Raw genomic sequence first — 16220 nt, 5'->3', positions numbered from 1 at the left:
AAATACATCTATTTTTGAAAAGTTCATTATTTTTTTGATATATTATCTCTTTATGAAAAACTTGAGAAAAAACAAGTACTAATCAAAAGATAATAAGCGAGTTTTTTTTAACATTTCAAATACCGTCAGTGGGGGTGACTTTTTATCATAATCAAGTTTTCAATCATCACTTTTGTCTTTTTGCTAATGCTTGATAAATTGCATTTTGCTTTAAAAAAATTACGTTATAATTTTGCTTCATGTTTGTTTCAACTTTTCTCATCGTCAAAGAAAATATAATAAATACAAAATATTCCCAATTGTTCTGAACACGTGAAACGCCACATGTTTTGACACTTCTGAAAAAGTAAGGAAGAAAAACCATCAAGCTGGCAGCAAGCATGAAAAGGCCGCAAATCTCCTCGAAAATCCCTCGGTGTTACTCTACTTTGACTTCTCCACCGTCCAGCAGCACAAGAAACACCGTCACCTTTTTTTCTGTTCACGATTTTTTTTCTACCGACACGAAGTGTGGTACGACAACTAAACATCCACCGGGCGAGATCTGTCTCTGTTGAGCCAATTTTTTTCAGACAGAAAAGAAAAACTTCGTGGAAATTTGGTCACTTTAAATTTTGAACATGATAAAATTGCATATTTAAAAAAAAAACAATAATTTTAAATTGAAACCAAAATTTTTCAGAATGTATCTGTATTTTAGTGTGCAGAAGATGATGGGCAAAAAAATTACTAATTCTCGCTCACTTTTTCCATGATTGAGTCTCCAAAAACCCACAAAAAAACCCAAAACGTTTGTTGCAAACGGAGCCATATTTCATTTCCTCTCCGCCGAAGGATTAGAAACGCCTGGGCAGAATCGTTCAACAGGATATAAAAGTGATGCAAACAATGCGAAAAGCGTTCTGCTGAATTGACTATTTCCTGGGAGACCGGGAAACTCGGGCAAAGAACATCGGGCCTAGGCTTGTTGAGGGAAAACAGCTTCTTAAGCCGCCATCAGCAGCAGCATCAACAGAGTGCTGACTGGTTTGCTTTCACCCGCAGAGGCCAAAGTGCTGATGATTTCACCACCTCCCCCTCTTCTTGGCCCAAGCCAATGTTCCTTTTTTTGTGCGTTGTTTTCCACTTTTTCACCCCTCACACTGAGTGTGTGCTGACTGCTGCTGCGTGGGTGGTGGAATTTATGCTTTTCTTCTTGTCTTACTCGACGAGCCTTCTTTTTTTTGGCTTGGGAGGGATGGACACGTGGCCAAAGTGGGGAAGTCTTGAGATTTAGATCCGGTTTTGCTGCTCCTTTTTTTCGTCACAAAACGACTTTGGATGGGATCTTTTTTTGTGATTTTTCAACGTTTTCACTGCTCATGTTCGCATAAATGTTCCATGTGCAAAAACAGCAAGAATTTCTTGCAGTTTTCTAGAACAAAGTACAGGATGTTGAAGGTTTTTCAGAAAAAAGCACAAAAATTTTAACCAAACTCCAACAATAACCCAAAAGTAATGAAAATGCATTTGGGACATTTATGCGATCAGGGGGAGTTAAGCTTTTAAGAATTTTTTGGTTAACGTGATGAAACTGCTTTGAGATGATATGAAGATTTTCCAATAAAATCTCATAAAATTCACCAGGATTGGCAAAACAATGTATTTTGCTATGGATTTTTCGAAAATTAAAAATATAAGTTATTGTTTTATTTGTGTGTGTGTGTGCAACCAACCAAACGGGACCACGCGGTCGCATCTTACAAATTGAGTTGTTTCCATGTGTTTTAGATTTCCATTCTATACATGCAAATAACTCGCATAGGCATTTGGAGGGTGTTAGCTCTGCCGAGCTTCGGTGACCCATTTCTACGTAGGCTAGCCGTACGCGAGGTACCTCAGCTTGAACCGACAAGCCCCGCTCTAAAGAACGTTTGTATCAATCGGATACAAACGTTATTAAGAACTTCCGGGTCCTTGCCAAATGGACAAAGACCCAGCACGTATTTAGTTGGTAGTAATAGTATTCTTAATTCCAGTCAAAGCTCACCAAGCCGTGATGGCACAGTGGTTAGCATTTTTGCTTACCAATTCATAGAACGGGGGATCGAACCCCGCCTCGAGCGACTTTGATTTTTAGTTCATATTACATATTTCAAGTATTATAAGTCTTAAACTTTCTCGTTGGATGATGAGATGGGCATCGAACCCAGGACCATTCGCTTACAAAGCGAACACCGTTACCAGTCAGCCACGGCACTCCCATATTTTTTTCCGTTATGTAACACATGAAAATTAAACGTAGATCCAAAAAGGAAAGAGCTCACCGGGATGGGACAACACGATCCAGGACAAATCGATTTTTTGACAAATCCATTTTTTGACTCGATCATCTCGATCACCATTCAGCATGAATCGATCCCGACAGCACCGAAATTTCCACCAGCAGGTTCAAAAGGTTCTGCTTCTAGCTAGGGCAAGCTCACCCTTGAAGGTCCCTGTCTTCGGATTTGCTTGCCAAACAAAACTGCCACCGTATTTCCAGTTTACGAATCATATTTCTCTTTGACCTCCAATTTGAAAATTCGTCGCTCAGCATTCGTAATCCGACTCTGAACCTCCCGGGCAATCAAAATATTGAAGTTAAAATTCACTTAGAAAACTATAACAATCAAATCAAGAAACGAAAAAATCGCGGAGCAAAAATTGAAAACGTCACGACACGCGCACGGCTTACTTCGATCATCAAATATAAGCTATTGTTTTATTATATTCAAATTATATTTGGGTCATTCTTCACCGATTCGTTTTTTTATTCCGTTATCCTGCATAGATTTCTGTGAAACATTGCTGTAAGGGGTAATTTTGATCCCTAATCATGAATCATAGTTCCTTTTTCAATATCTTGTGACGGAAGGGAGGTAAAACCCCTTTTGGAATCTGCAACAACCATAAATTTTTGAACAAAACCAATATGTGGATTAATGAACTTAAAGGATTTACATGTATTTATTACGAGTTATCTAAATTTTACGATTTTTTTTTCAGAATGTGATGATTTTGACCATTGTTGATCAGTTTTTCGAAATTTGAATCCCTAAAACTCCTCAAAATTACCCTTTTAGACTTTTTGTGGCTCAATAATTACTAGAATTAGAGTTTTTTTTAATAATAACTGCTTTGTGAGTAAGGGGATAATGACCTATTTGCCATTTTTATTGTATGAGCAATTCAGCTAAAATCACAAATTTTTCTGGTACTTTTGTACCCGACCCTTTCCGATTTCAAAAAAAAATTGTAAGAATGTTATTCTAGACCAACTTGGGCTTAGGCAATCATCACATCCCACAGCGAAATCCAGTCTGCAATCCGCTAAAATCACCGTCTCCTATGTTGATGTTATTCTAGACCTTTATAAACCATTTTTGTGTATTTGGAGCCAATTGTACCCGGAAATGACATTTGAGATGGGCGTAAGTTAGTTACATATTTTGTATTCTGTAATTTAAATTTTACTGTATCTCAATGCCGTAAACTCGTATCAAAAAGTGGTCAAAGACAAACTTGTAGGAAATTAGACGGGCTTTCTGAGAAATTACACTGAAAAAAAAATACACGTCACTTCTATGTGTTTTTATTTTTTTAATTTTTATGCTTAAAAGTTAAATTTTAAGGTGATGTCAAGATTTTTTTTCGTTCAATTTTTTTGAGGAAATAGCCTACGATATTAAAAAAAAGACACACGAAATATGCAGGATGGTTTATAAAACCGCTGTATTTTCACAAGGATTGGACAGACGACAACGGTCAATATAGAGACATTTGTGTAAAATTGTCCGAGGAATCGATTCCCGCAATCAATATTTCAATAAAATGAGGTTTCGACTGCTTTTGAATAAAACAGTTTTAGTAAATGATTTTTGTATTTTTTCAGGAGAGACATATCATCCTGCATTTTTTGTTAGTCTTTTTGTAACATTTTCGGCTATTTCCTCAAACATTTTGAATGAAAATAATTCGTGACATCACCATAAAATTTAACTTTAAATCTGAAAAATAAAGTAGAAAAACCCATAAAAATGACGTGTATTTTTCTTTCAGTGTATGTTTTCAGAAAGCCCGTCTAATTTCCTAAAGGTTTTTCTTTGACCACTTTTCGATACGAGTTTATGGCTTTGAGATACACTAAACTTTAAATTACAGAATACAAAATATGTAAATAACTTACGCTCATCTCAAATGTCATTTTCGAGTACAATTGGCTGAAATTACTCGTTTTTTATTTAAAAAAAACGTTGCTTAATCCTCCTTTTTTGGGTGGTGGCTTCCTTACATTCAAAAAGTTATAAATAACACTTAAGTGGTTATAACTTTTGATAGGAATGTCAGATTTTCAACGTTTTAGGCTCATTAGAAAGGTCTTTTTAATACCTTTTTAAAAATGTATAGAATGACGGGTTTTCTTATAAAAAACACCGTTTTTACAATCTTCCGGACTTTATTCGAAATCGTTTTTTAAGCATAATTTTTGAAGTACTTTACTAAACTTCATAGTATTAACTAGGGTCTTGTGGGACCTCAAGACGGGTCGAATGAGATCAAAATGGTCGAAATCGGTTCTGCCAATCCGGAGATAATCGTGTGCATATTTTTCGGTGCACGGACTCACATCCAGACACACGCACAGACATTTGTACAGAATTTGATTCTGAGTCGATAGGTATTAGCCTGGGTCAAAAAAATTCAAGTTGCTCAAATCAAAAATTAAATGAGATTGCCCGAAAGAGTACTCAAAATGGAGGCTCAGGCCAAAATTTCAGCCCATTTGGTTGAAAATTGGCTTGCCTTGAGAAGGAACAAGTTTAAATGGGAATTAACCCGTAAAACTAGAGCATTTAGGTAAATTGCTCTGTACAAGTCAGCCGTTAACAAATGACGACTTTTGCATACCATGGGGTCCTAGGGGATGGTCTGGGGAACAATTCCTCCGAAGGGTGCAAGACGATCCGAGGCCCCTGGTCTTGCCTTGAACCGGATTCATTCCGGCGTCGCAGAAATTATCATGGTCCCAGCAAAATGTATAGGGAAAAATCAAAGCACACTAAGAAGGCTGCCTCGATCAGAGGACGCCACATGGCAATCAGCCACCACGTGGCAGGAGGTTATCATCAATTTTTGCTTTTAAAGTGGTTTTATTATTCCTAGGACACTTTATTCAACCAGATATTTGATCAAAAACACCTTAACAACGGTAAATGTAATTTTGAAACCGAATTTGAAGTTATTTTTCTCCCACGTGGGGGCTGATTGCCATGTGGCGTCCTCTGATCGAGGCAGCCTTCTTAGTGTGTTTTGATTTTTCCCTATACATTTTGCTGGGACCATGATAATTTCTGCGACGCCGGAATGAATCCGGTTCAAGGCAAGACCAGGGGCCTCGGATCGTCTTGCACCCTTCGGAGGAATTGTTCCCCAGACCATCCCCTAGGACCCCATGGTATGCAAAAGTCGTCATTTGTTAACGGCTGACTTGTACAGAGCAATTTACCTAAATGCTCTAGTTTTACGGGTTAATTCCCATTTAAACTTGTTCCTTCTCAAGGCAAGCCAGTTTTCAACCAAATGGGCTGAAATTTTGGCCTGAGCCTCCATTTTGAGTACTCATTCGGGCAATCTCATATAATTTTTGATTTGAGCAACTTAAATTTTTTTGACCCGGTCTGATAGGTATACGTGAAGGTGGGTCTACGAGGTCTAATAAAGAAGTTCATTTTTCGAGTGATTTTATAGCCTTTCCTCATTGAGCTGATGAAGGCAAAACTTTTGTAAAACTTGATTTTGATTTTTTTTTCGATTTTTTTTTAATTTTAAAGCGGGCCAATATTTGAGCTACTGTAAACCAGGATGAGACTGATAGCCGGAGTGACATTAACAGAATCATTTTTTGGCAGTAAGAAAAATTCGAGTTAAAAAGAAACGGAACAAGTTTTCAAAGTACCTCATGAATTGTTTTTCCTAAAATTTTCAAAAGCAATGAAAGTTAGTTAATCATGATTAGCACACATTGATAAATATCATGATTTAAATACACTCAAAGGGTTATGTTTTTGACAACGGAAATAGATTTAAATCGGAAAATGCATTATCGGATTCTTTAGACAACTTTACACTAAGAACAATTAAAATAAATATTCAAATCAGGGCTGTGGAGTCGGATCATAATTCAAGCGGCTCCGACTCTGACTCCGACTCCGGCTTTCTGAGTTTAGCTGACTCTGACTCCGGTTCCGTTTTCAGCTCAAACCGACTCCGACTCCATCTCCGGCCTACCAACTCTAGCCGACACCGACTCCGACTCCAGCTTTCAACAAATTGTTGGCTCTGACTCCGACTCCGACTCCACAGCCCTGATTCAAATGACTACAATTTCTTCAAATTCTAAGGCATTTTTGATTGGTCAAGATTGTTGGTAAATTTGCTGCAAAATTGATTTTGGTGGCTCAAAAAATAAATATTCTTTATGAAAAGTGGATTGCTAGTGAATTTAATAAATCTTGGAACTTTTTATACACTTTACCTTTTTTAAGTATTCGATTTGCAGGCTGGAATTTGTAAAAAAAAAACACAGTTTGGTGGTGACTGTGTTTCACTCTGGATTATAGAATTCCATTTTTTATTGAAACTTAAATAGCACTGTTTGTGAAAAAAACGTATATGGACATTATGTGACATAGCCCAGAACATGTTTTCAACATGTAAATCTTGAGAAAAGTCTTTACGTTTGGATTTCATTTGGGAAATTTACGTTTACGCTTTACGGTTTACGGTATAGGTTACAAGGGACATTACAAACTATATTTTTCCTAAAGTATTAAAAATACAAATTAAATTTGGAATAAAAAGAAACTTTTGTGAATTTTCGACATTTCAGAAGGGCTTATAACAAATTATTTGATACGTTGGATGGTTGAAAAAGAGAAGAAGATAAAGATGCCCTTACCGAATTTTCAATGTAATGATTGTTTAGCAGAAATAAAGATTAATTTAAATTTTAAAGTTTGAAGCAAATTATTGCTTTTTGTTAACCAAAACACTTAACTTAAACATTGCTCATATTGAATTACATTGGAAACAGTAGAACACTTTTTTATGTATTTGGTATCAATAATTGAAATCGTTTTCTAAGTAAGTGCATTTCTCGTCCTCCATGATCTAGAGTAGACCCTTTTCTCTCCATTCTCCTAACTGCTCCTTATCTATTGTTGGAATTTTCACACCGAGGAAACAAAATTATCTTGATTATCCGGGAAGTCCCTCTCATTCTCACCCAGAATTACCCGGAACTTCTCAATGGTTTTTTTTGGCTTCTCTAACGGCATCCGATGTGATGTGAGTGCGGTGTGGTTTCTCTCCCCATGTCCTTCAACACGTGCCCGGAAGATTTTCCATCGGCGAGATTATATTGGTGCTTGCAACTCAGCAAATTAGAATAAGATAAAACCCAGAATTTTGCGAATTTCCAAGCGACTTGAGAAAAGTCGAGGCTCTTCACAAAGATTAGTTCAGGGCTGGGGAGGATGTGGATCACCACAAGTGGTGGAGGGTGTGAAATACGTTTGTCTCTGATGTGGTTTGCCATCTTGATGGAAATCATGGTGCTACTTGAGGCAGAATGTTCCGTATCTCTAAAGGGACACATTTCTTGGATGCAAACTCGTGCGAAAAAGTTCACTTGAAGTGCTCTACAGCAAACTATTTGTTTCATCTCTGGAAACTTACCAATCCTTCTCTCGGTGACAAAGCTTCAATCCCAAATTGGCTTTTACATTTGCAACATAAATTGCACGCGTGAGTCAACTATTTTGGATTAGTGCCGGTGTTGGGTAGATGGGTAATTCTCTACCAACTCACACGAAATCGGGAAAAGTTGCCCCGACCCCTCTTCGATTTGCGTGAAACTTTGTCCTAAGGGGTAACTTTTGTCCCTGATCACGAATCCGAGGTCCGTTTTTTGATATCTCGTGACGGAGGGGCGGTACGACCCCTTCCATTTTTGAACATGCGAAAAAAGAGGTGTTTTTTAATAATTTGCAGCCTGAAACGGTGATGAGATAGAAATTTGGTGTCAAAGGGACTTTTATGTAAAATTAGACGCCCGATTTGATGGCGTACTCAGAATTCCGAAAAAACGTATTTTTCATCGAAAAAAACACTAAAAAAGTTTTAAAAATTCTCCCATTTTCCGTTTCTCGACTGTAAAAAATTTTGAAACATGTCATTTTATGGGAAATTTAATGTACTTTTCGAATCTACATTGTCCCAGAAGGGTCATTTTTTCATTTAGAACAAAATTTTTCCTTTTAAAATTTCGTGTTTTTTCTAACTTTGCAGGGTTATTTTTTAGAGTGTAACAATGTTCTACAAAGTTGTAGAGCAGACAATTACAAAAAATTTGATATATAGACATAAGGGGTTTGCTTATAAACATCACAAGTTATCGCGATTTTACGAAAAAAAGTTTTGAAAAAGTTACTTTTTGCGTTTCTCTTTGTTTCGTCGTCCGTGTCTGTCGCGGGTGACCATGAACGGCCATGATCGATGACGACCAACTTTTTTAAAACTTTTTTTCGTAAAATCGTGATAACTTGTGATGTTTATAAGCAAAACCCTTATGTATATATATTAAAATTTTTGTAATTGTCTGCTCTACAACTTTGTAGAACATTGTTACACTCTAAAAAATAACCCTGCAAAGTTAGAAAAAACACGAAATTTTAAAATGAAAAATTTTGTTCTAAATGAAAAAATGACCCTTCTGGGACAATGTAGATTCGAAAAGTACATTAAATTTCCCATAAAATGAGATGTTCCAAAATTTTTTACAGTCGAGTAACGGAAAATGGGAGAATTTTTAAAACTTTTTTAGTGTTTTTTTCGATGAAAAATACGTTTTTTCGGAATTCTGAGTACGCCATCAAATCGGGCGTCTAATTTTACATAAAAGTCCCTTTGACACCAAATTTCTATCTCATCACCGTTTCAGGCTGCAAATTATTGAAAAACACCTCTTTTTTCGCATGTTCAAAAATGGAAGGGGTCGTACCGCCCCTCCGTCACGAGATATCAAAAAACGGACCTCGGATTCGTGATCAGGGACAAAAGTTACCCCTTAGGACAAAGTTTCACGCAAATCGAAGAGGGGTCGGGGCAACTGCTGTGTGAGTTGGCGGAGAATTACCCAGATGGGTTCTGTTCATTATAGGTCGCCTTCGTATATGCATGTTTTGCATTTAAATGCAACACGCAATTTTGATGCAAATGAGAAATGCGTGAACAGTGGTGAATTAAAACAGTGTTTTCCCTATGTTTTGTTTGGCGTTGTGAGTGATCAATAGGGTGACATGAAAAATTGTAAAAAAAAATCTTAAGAGAAACCCCTGGCTCAATTCTTTAGTTAAGAATATGTAACTGTGCCAATGTTTAGCCAAGTCGGTCAAGGTTTATTAGTCGCTATCAATCGTTGAAGTTAGTATGAAAAAAAAGTAATTGTATTGGAAAAAGCAAACAAATTCCACCAAAAGTTGGCGTTAAATGTGTCAGTTGATGTCAAGTGTGAGATTCCTATGTAAAATTGTATGAAAAAACAACTTTGTCGAAAACTGCAAAACGATCCGAGTTAACCCTGAAGAGTTAATAGTGATTTAAAAAAGACGTTTTTGTATGAATATATTCTGAGTTTGAACTACACCTTATCAATTAGTTATAAAAATACATACTGAAACATAGCAACATGAGTCTTTTGAAGGAAAATGTAAATTTTAATGTGGAAAACAGCTTCAATAGATTTTTTTTCAATTATCCAAAGTTTGAAACTTATTTTCATAACAAGCAAGAATCCAATGTACCCCTTAGCTGCTTCTGTTATTATAACGCCGCCGCCAAATGCACAACCTTTATTCTGAATCAAGAAATAATGCGAAAGTAATTGGATCATTAATTGGGATTCGAATCAATATGAGTCACGCCTAATTGGCTAAGTCGACCTAATTTGGCCCATTAGCCACACTGGGAGGGTCAAGGGAGAGGTTGTTGCATGCCGGAGGGAACTCGCAGAGTTGTTGTGGGTGTGCTGTTTTGACTGGTTTGGAAGTAGATTTATTATGATTTGCCTTGTTTATATTCAGTTGATACCAATTGTTAAAAAAAAAACCCCACTTGATTTTGAATAAGCAACAATGACAAAATCTTAAAAACTATTTTAAAAATGTCAAGAAAGCAATTCATTATCCAACCAAAAAAAATCGATTCTAAATAACAACACAACACACTTTTGTGAAATGGAAATTGCCACATTTCGCACCCAGCCCAGCGAGTGTCTATTTTAGGTTTTAAAGCTTCTGGCTGACAGATTTATGGTCGAATTAATATACCATAATGCGACTATGATGGTGATATCGGCGTGACTTTTCTTTGTGTCATTTTGTTTAGAGAAACAGAGCGAGCAGTTATTTTAGGCCATAACCAATATCGTAAAACCACTTTGGTTGCCGCCGTCGCCCCTTTGCTTTTGGCGCGTGTTATTTGCTTGGCTCGCGTCATAATCCCGCATATATATACCGTACAAGATGTCAACAAAACATAAACGAAGTTTACAACATAATTTTAAGTTCTAGAACAAACAAGATTAGGCGTGGAAAAGAAACACCGAGAAGAGCTCTGGCCAGGATTTCGAATGTGGCGAAAGTATGCCACTTTGGGCCAAGCGCGATGATCCATTTCGAGTGACACTTATGCTTTTATGGGAGTTTAATATTTCAAAGTGTCATCGGAATGGGGTTCTACAGGGCAATCTGCAATCTGTTGATGCTATCTGCTTTGAGCCGTTAAGGTTTTTGCTTGGAACGTGATTAGAGTTATCCCTTACTTTGTTTTTGCCTTCCTCACCTCAATGAGGAAAGGCTTTAAAGTCACTATAATATTGACTTCTTTATTCGACCTCGTAGACCCACCTACACGTATACCTATCGACTCAGAATCAAATTCTGAACAAATGTCTGTGCGTGTGTCTGGATGTGAGTCCGAGCACCGAAAAATATGCAGACGATTATCTCCGGACTGGCTTAACCGATTTGAACCGTTTTGGTCTCATTCGATTCGGGGTCCCACAAGACTTAGTTAATATTATGAAGTTTGGAAAAGTACTTCAAAAGTTACGTTAAAAAACGATTTGGCAAGAGTTTGAAATATTGAAAAAAGGGTGGTTTTTGTAAGAAAACCCGTCATGCTATACACAGAAAAAAATATTTCTGTAAATTTACATTATTTATCATGTACCAAAAGGTATCATGATAAATGATGTATATTTACATCGACCTCATTGGAAATTTACATGACTTTTATTGTAAATGTTCAATCTAATCTAATCTAATCTAATCGAACACAAGCGCAGCCAGTCCGAAGAAAGCATCCTGGAAGAACTTGTGGTAAGATTACGCCTCAAGTCCTTTCTTGTCAATATTAATGATTACAGTACATCCGAGTTGCCCCGAAAATGTATAGCAAAAATTAAAGCGGCCAGGCCTACTGCGTTGCATTAACCGCAGAGACAGATTCTGTGAACGGATCACATTTCACAGAATCATCAGGGGAGGAAGGATGCGTGGACATACCGTACCAAACGCTCCGAATCAGTTATGGTGTGGTGTGTAAGTGTAAATTTGGCAGATAATAATATTTATGGGAGGGGTAGGAAATGAGGATAGGAGAAAGGGAAGGTGGGAAAGGGATAATATGGATATAACATTTGATCAATAAAATATTATGTAAAATAAGGGGAAAAAATAATCAAATAATGATAGATAAAATGGATAGATCTCACCAAATCAAGATTCAACAGCTCCAGCAGGGTTTGATCTTATCATCAAATGCTACTTGAATCCAAGACTTCTGGACTTGAACAGGACTACAGTAAAGTAGCGGGCAGCAACAACCAAGGTTTCTCCGAAAGCAGCGGGATCCTCAAGAAACTCCTTTTGAAGACTTCACTCATTTGGTCGAGCTGTTGCATTCCTGGACCTGGAGTATGGTCCAAATGCGTGGACGTAGTTCAGATGTACAGATGGCATCCGTCTCCATATTTTGAATTCTCCGTCACATCCAGATGGGCGTAAAACTTCTCCACGATGACGATGTCCGCCGGAATCATGTGCACCACAAAACCGACCTTGGCCTCGTTCCTTGTGTAGCGTCTGGTCGCGGGTCCACCAGTCCGGATCTTTGGCCACGTACAGCAGCTTGCAACTGGAACCCTTGAAGCAACTCTCGAGCACCGGTTCGTAGTGAGGACAAATCCGGCACGTAACTCATCGTGGCCTTCATGGCGATCGTCGTGCCAGTGCTTCTTCCACGCCGCTGCCCTTCCCAGGTGAAAAAGTCGAGCTACTCAAAAATCCACAGGAACCACCAAGTAATCGCCGCAACTGCCGAAACCACTGGCCTAATCCAAAAGTGTTCGTGTCGATTTCATACTTTTGAAAAAAAAAACTATTTTCTTAAAACTGATCGTAAGAAAAACGACAGCAGAAAAAACACGTCTGCCAACACGCCCGGCTTACTGTGATCTCCCCTGACTTTTATTGTAAATGTTCAAATTGAAAAACTCTTGAAATCGTGTAAATTTCCAATGAATCTAATGTAAACATACACGAACCAAAAATTTTTTTTTGCTCCATTGAATCTAGAAATCGATTTAATTTTCGAGTTCTAGATTCAATGGAGCAATTTCTAAATCTATAATTTCACAATCGGTTATATTACCCGATGCTTTAAGAATTCAAAAGGTGATGTTAGCACTGGAAAATAAATTTGCTTCAAAGTTTACTTACGTGCGTTTATTCGTACACACTCTGCATTTTCGATCTGGATCGTGGTGTAGGCGAATGTTGGCGGTGATCTTCGTCGAGGCGCTCCAGTGATCCTGGTGGAAGGGATCCTCAAGGCTGACGATTGGGAAGTCCTTGATGAAGCAGTGGTACATGTCTTCGAGGAAGTCCGACGACAGCCAGGCGCTCTTGTCAGACTTGGGGTTCTTGAAGTCCAGATCGTACTTGCCGTCCTTGTGAAACTCGGACGCAGCGACGTCCACGCCAATCTCAACCTTTCCGGTGTATCCGGCCTTGGCGATGGCATCCTAGATCAGGTTTAGCGCTTCCTTGTGCTCCAAAATGTTGGGCGCGAAGCCAACCTCATCACCGACGGTGGTCGCGTCCAGACCGAACATTGCCTTGATGACGTTTTTCAGGTGGTGGTACACCTCCGTGCCGATCTTCATGGCCTCGGTGAAGGACGACGCACCGGTCGGCAGGATCATGAACTCCTGCATGGCCAGTTTGTTACCAGCGTGGCTGCCACCGTTGATGAACAAATGTCTGTGCGTGTGTCTGGATGTGAGTCCGAGCACCGAAAAATATGCAGACGATTATCTCCGGACTGGCTTAACCGATTTGAACCGTTTTGGTCTCATTCGATTCGGGGTCCCACAAGACTTAGTTAATATTATGAAGTTTGGAAAAGTACTTCAAAAGTTACGTTAAAAAACGATTTGGCAAGAGTTTGAAATATTGAAAAAAGGGTGGTTTTTGTAAGAAAACCCGTCATGCTATACACAGAAAAAAATATTTCTGTAAATTTACATTATTTATCATGTACCAAAAGGTATCATGATAAATGATGTATATTTACATCGACCTCATTGGAAATTTACATGACTTTTATTGTAAATGTTCAAATTGAAAAACTCTTGAAATCGTGTAAATTTCCAATGAATCTAATGTAAACATACACGAACCAAAAATTTTTTTTTGCTCCATTGAATCTAGAAATCGATTTAATTTTCGAGTTCTAGATTCAATGGAGCAATTTCTAAATCTATAATTTCACAATCGGTTATATTACCCGATGCTTTAAGAATTCAAAAGGTGATGTTAGCACTGGAAAATAAATTTGCTTCAAAGTTTACTTACGTGCGTTTATTCGTACACACTCTGCATTTTCGATCTGGATCGTGGTGTAGGCGAATGTTGGCGGTGATCTTCGTCGAGGCGCTCCAGTGATCCTGGTGGAAGGGATCCTCAAGGCTGACGATTGGGAAGTCCTTGATGAAGCAGTGGTACATGTCTTCGAGGAAGTCCGACGACAGCCAGGCGCTCTTGTCAGACTTGGGGTTCTTGAAGTCCAGATCGTACTTGCCGTCCTTGTGAAACTCGGACGCAGCGACGTCCACGCCAATCTCAACCTTTCCGGTGTATCCGGCCTTGGCGATGGCATCCTAGATCAGGTTTAGCGCTTCCTTGTGCTCCAAAATGTTGGGCGCGAAGCCAACCTCATCACCGACGGTGGTCGCGTCCAGACCGAACATTGCCTTGATGACGTTTTTCAGGTGGTGGTACACCTCCGTGCCGATCTTCATGGCCTCGGTGAAGGACGACGCACCGGTCGGCAGGATCATGAACTCCTGCATGGCCAGTTTGTTACCAGCGTGGCTGCCACCGTTGATCACGTTGAAGGCCGGCTCCGGCAGGATGATGTCACCGTTTCCGGACAGCTCAGCGATGTGCTTGCACAGCGGAATACCCTTCTTGGCGTCACCAGCCTTGCACACGGCCAGCGAGACTCCCAGGATGGCGTTGGCACCGAGCTTCGACTTGTTTCCGGTTTCATCCAACATCAGCATCAGCTCATCGATCTGTCGAAAGGGACGGAAAAGTATCCAAGTTATTCAATCGCTGTAGCAATAAAAAAACGGCGAAAGCGCGCCGCGCGAGTAAACGACTTCTTCTGGACTCGATTACACAACCGTTCTTGGTGCAAATATTTTTTTATTTTCAGAAAAAAAAACTTCTTCCAAGGCACACTAGTCGAACGCCGTGTCACCGTGTCGGTGAGATCGTGCCAACCGTGTAAAAATAGTCGCATCGATCAAACTTACCTCCTTCTGCTGGGTCACGCACAGGCCGGACGCATGACGGCTGGCGCGATCAACTTTTTGATGTTCTCCACCGCCTTCTGTTGCGGGAAAACGGGGTTAACACTTCCGATCGAAACACGACTTGCAAAGTTGATCGCAAATTTGATGATTTTTGCTTCTCCTTTTGTTCTCCATCACTTGGCTTTGACAATTCTCGCTGTCATCTTTCTGCAACTCTCACAACCTTACTAGGTAGCGCTGTGCGCTTTTGCGTAACTACCCAAATCTGAGTACACAAACAATAGAGCTATCTAAGCCCGATCTCACGCACACTAGCTTACCATTTGTTTTTGCTGGCGGGTACAAATTTTAACCTAAAAACTCTTCGTGTACAAACACGCAATACATGCGCACGTAGATAACTCTATGCGATGTTTTTACCAAATACTCAGTACCCCAATCAGTTCAACTCGAATTCTGCATCGGAATTCAATTGTCAACGAATTCCGTTTCAAACGGAACAATCGGATCCGTTTTCGTATCGGTTTTTAAGTTTGAAAAGAATTTCTTGTTCAATTCAAATTGAATTTCGTTTCAGAATTCGCATTGAGTTGATTGTGTCATGGTTTTCTACTAGGATTTTGTCAAAGTTCTTAACGTGAAGACTTCCATCATTGCCATGATTTTTCGTTCTAAGATATAAATTTTGCGCCCCTATCAATACACTCAACCCCCGGTGGTTGGTCACTTTTTCGTTTGACACTTTTTTAGTTTGTACCCCGTTGGTTGGTCAAAGTCAAACTAAAATGTGACGAACTGTCACTTTTTACACGGCGCTCACGCACACTATCGAAACAAACGTTTAGTAGTGTGTGTGAACTCCGTGTAAGAAGGGTGTCAAACTAAAAAGTGACCCCGTTCGTTTGACAACAGTTGGTGTCAAACCAACGGGGTTTGAGTGTATTTTGACAAAATTTCTTCTACAAGTTGTTTAGAATAGTGCCCTACACATGCTGATTCATTTTGGTAACGATAATCCCATTCCTTGCGAAGTTATGGAAATCGTCATTAATCAATGATTGCCAACTAGGACGTCAATGATTGTACCACAAAATTATATAAATTTTGAAGCACAATTGATTTAGATCAAAAATTCCTTCAATGGCTTCAAGAAGGCAACAACCGGCACATGCTGATTCATTTTGGTGCAGAAATTCGTTAAATTTAATGAGATATAGAGCATTTTAGAGTGATGATTGTTTTTTTATCCAAAATG

The 16220-nt window shown here is 38.9% G+C and overlaps 1 protein-coding gene across 1 annotated transcript; it reads right to left on the bottom strand.

The window, feature by feature from the left end:
- Positions 1-12085: 12085 nt before the first annotated feature.
- Positions 12086-15956, bottom strand: LOC120430334 (enolase-like). The gene is given in 6 exon segments (XM_052709888.1): positions 12086-12395; positions 12864-13418; positions 14001-14722; positions 14966-14997; positions 15000-15119; positions 15953-15956. Coding segments are annotated over 6 exon segments (1743 nt in total).
- Between the last annotated feature and the right edge of the window lie 264 nt (positions 15957-16220).

This window comes from Culex pipiens, chromosome 3 (genome assembly GCF_016801865.2).
Source record: "Culex pipiens pallens isolate TS chromosome 3, TS_CPP_V2, whole genome shotgun sequence".
Lineage (NCBI taxonomy): Eukaryota > Metazoa > Arthropoda > Insecta > Diptera > Culicidae > Culex > Culex pipiens.
The sequence above is the reverse complement of the archived record's forward strand: the minus strand, read 5'-3'. Positions and strand labels throughout refer to the sequence as shown.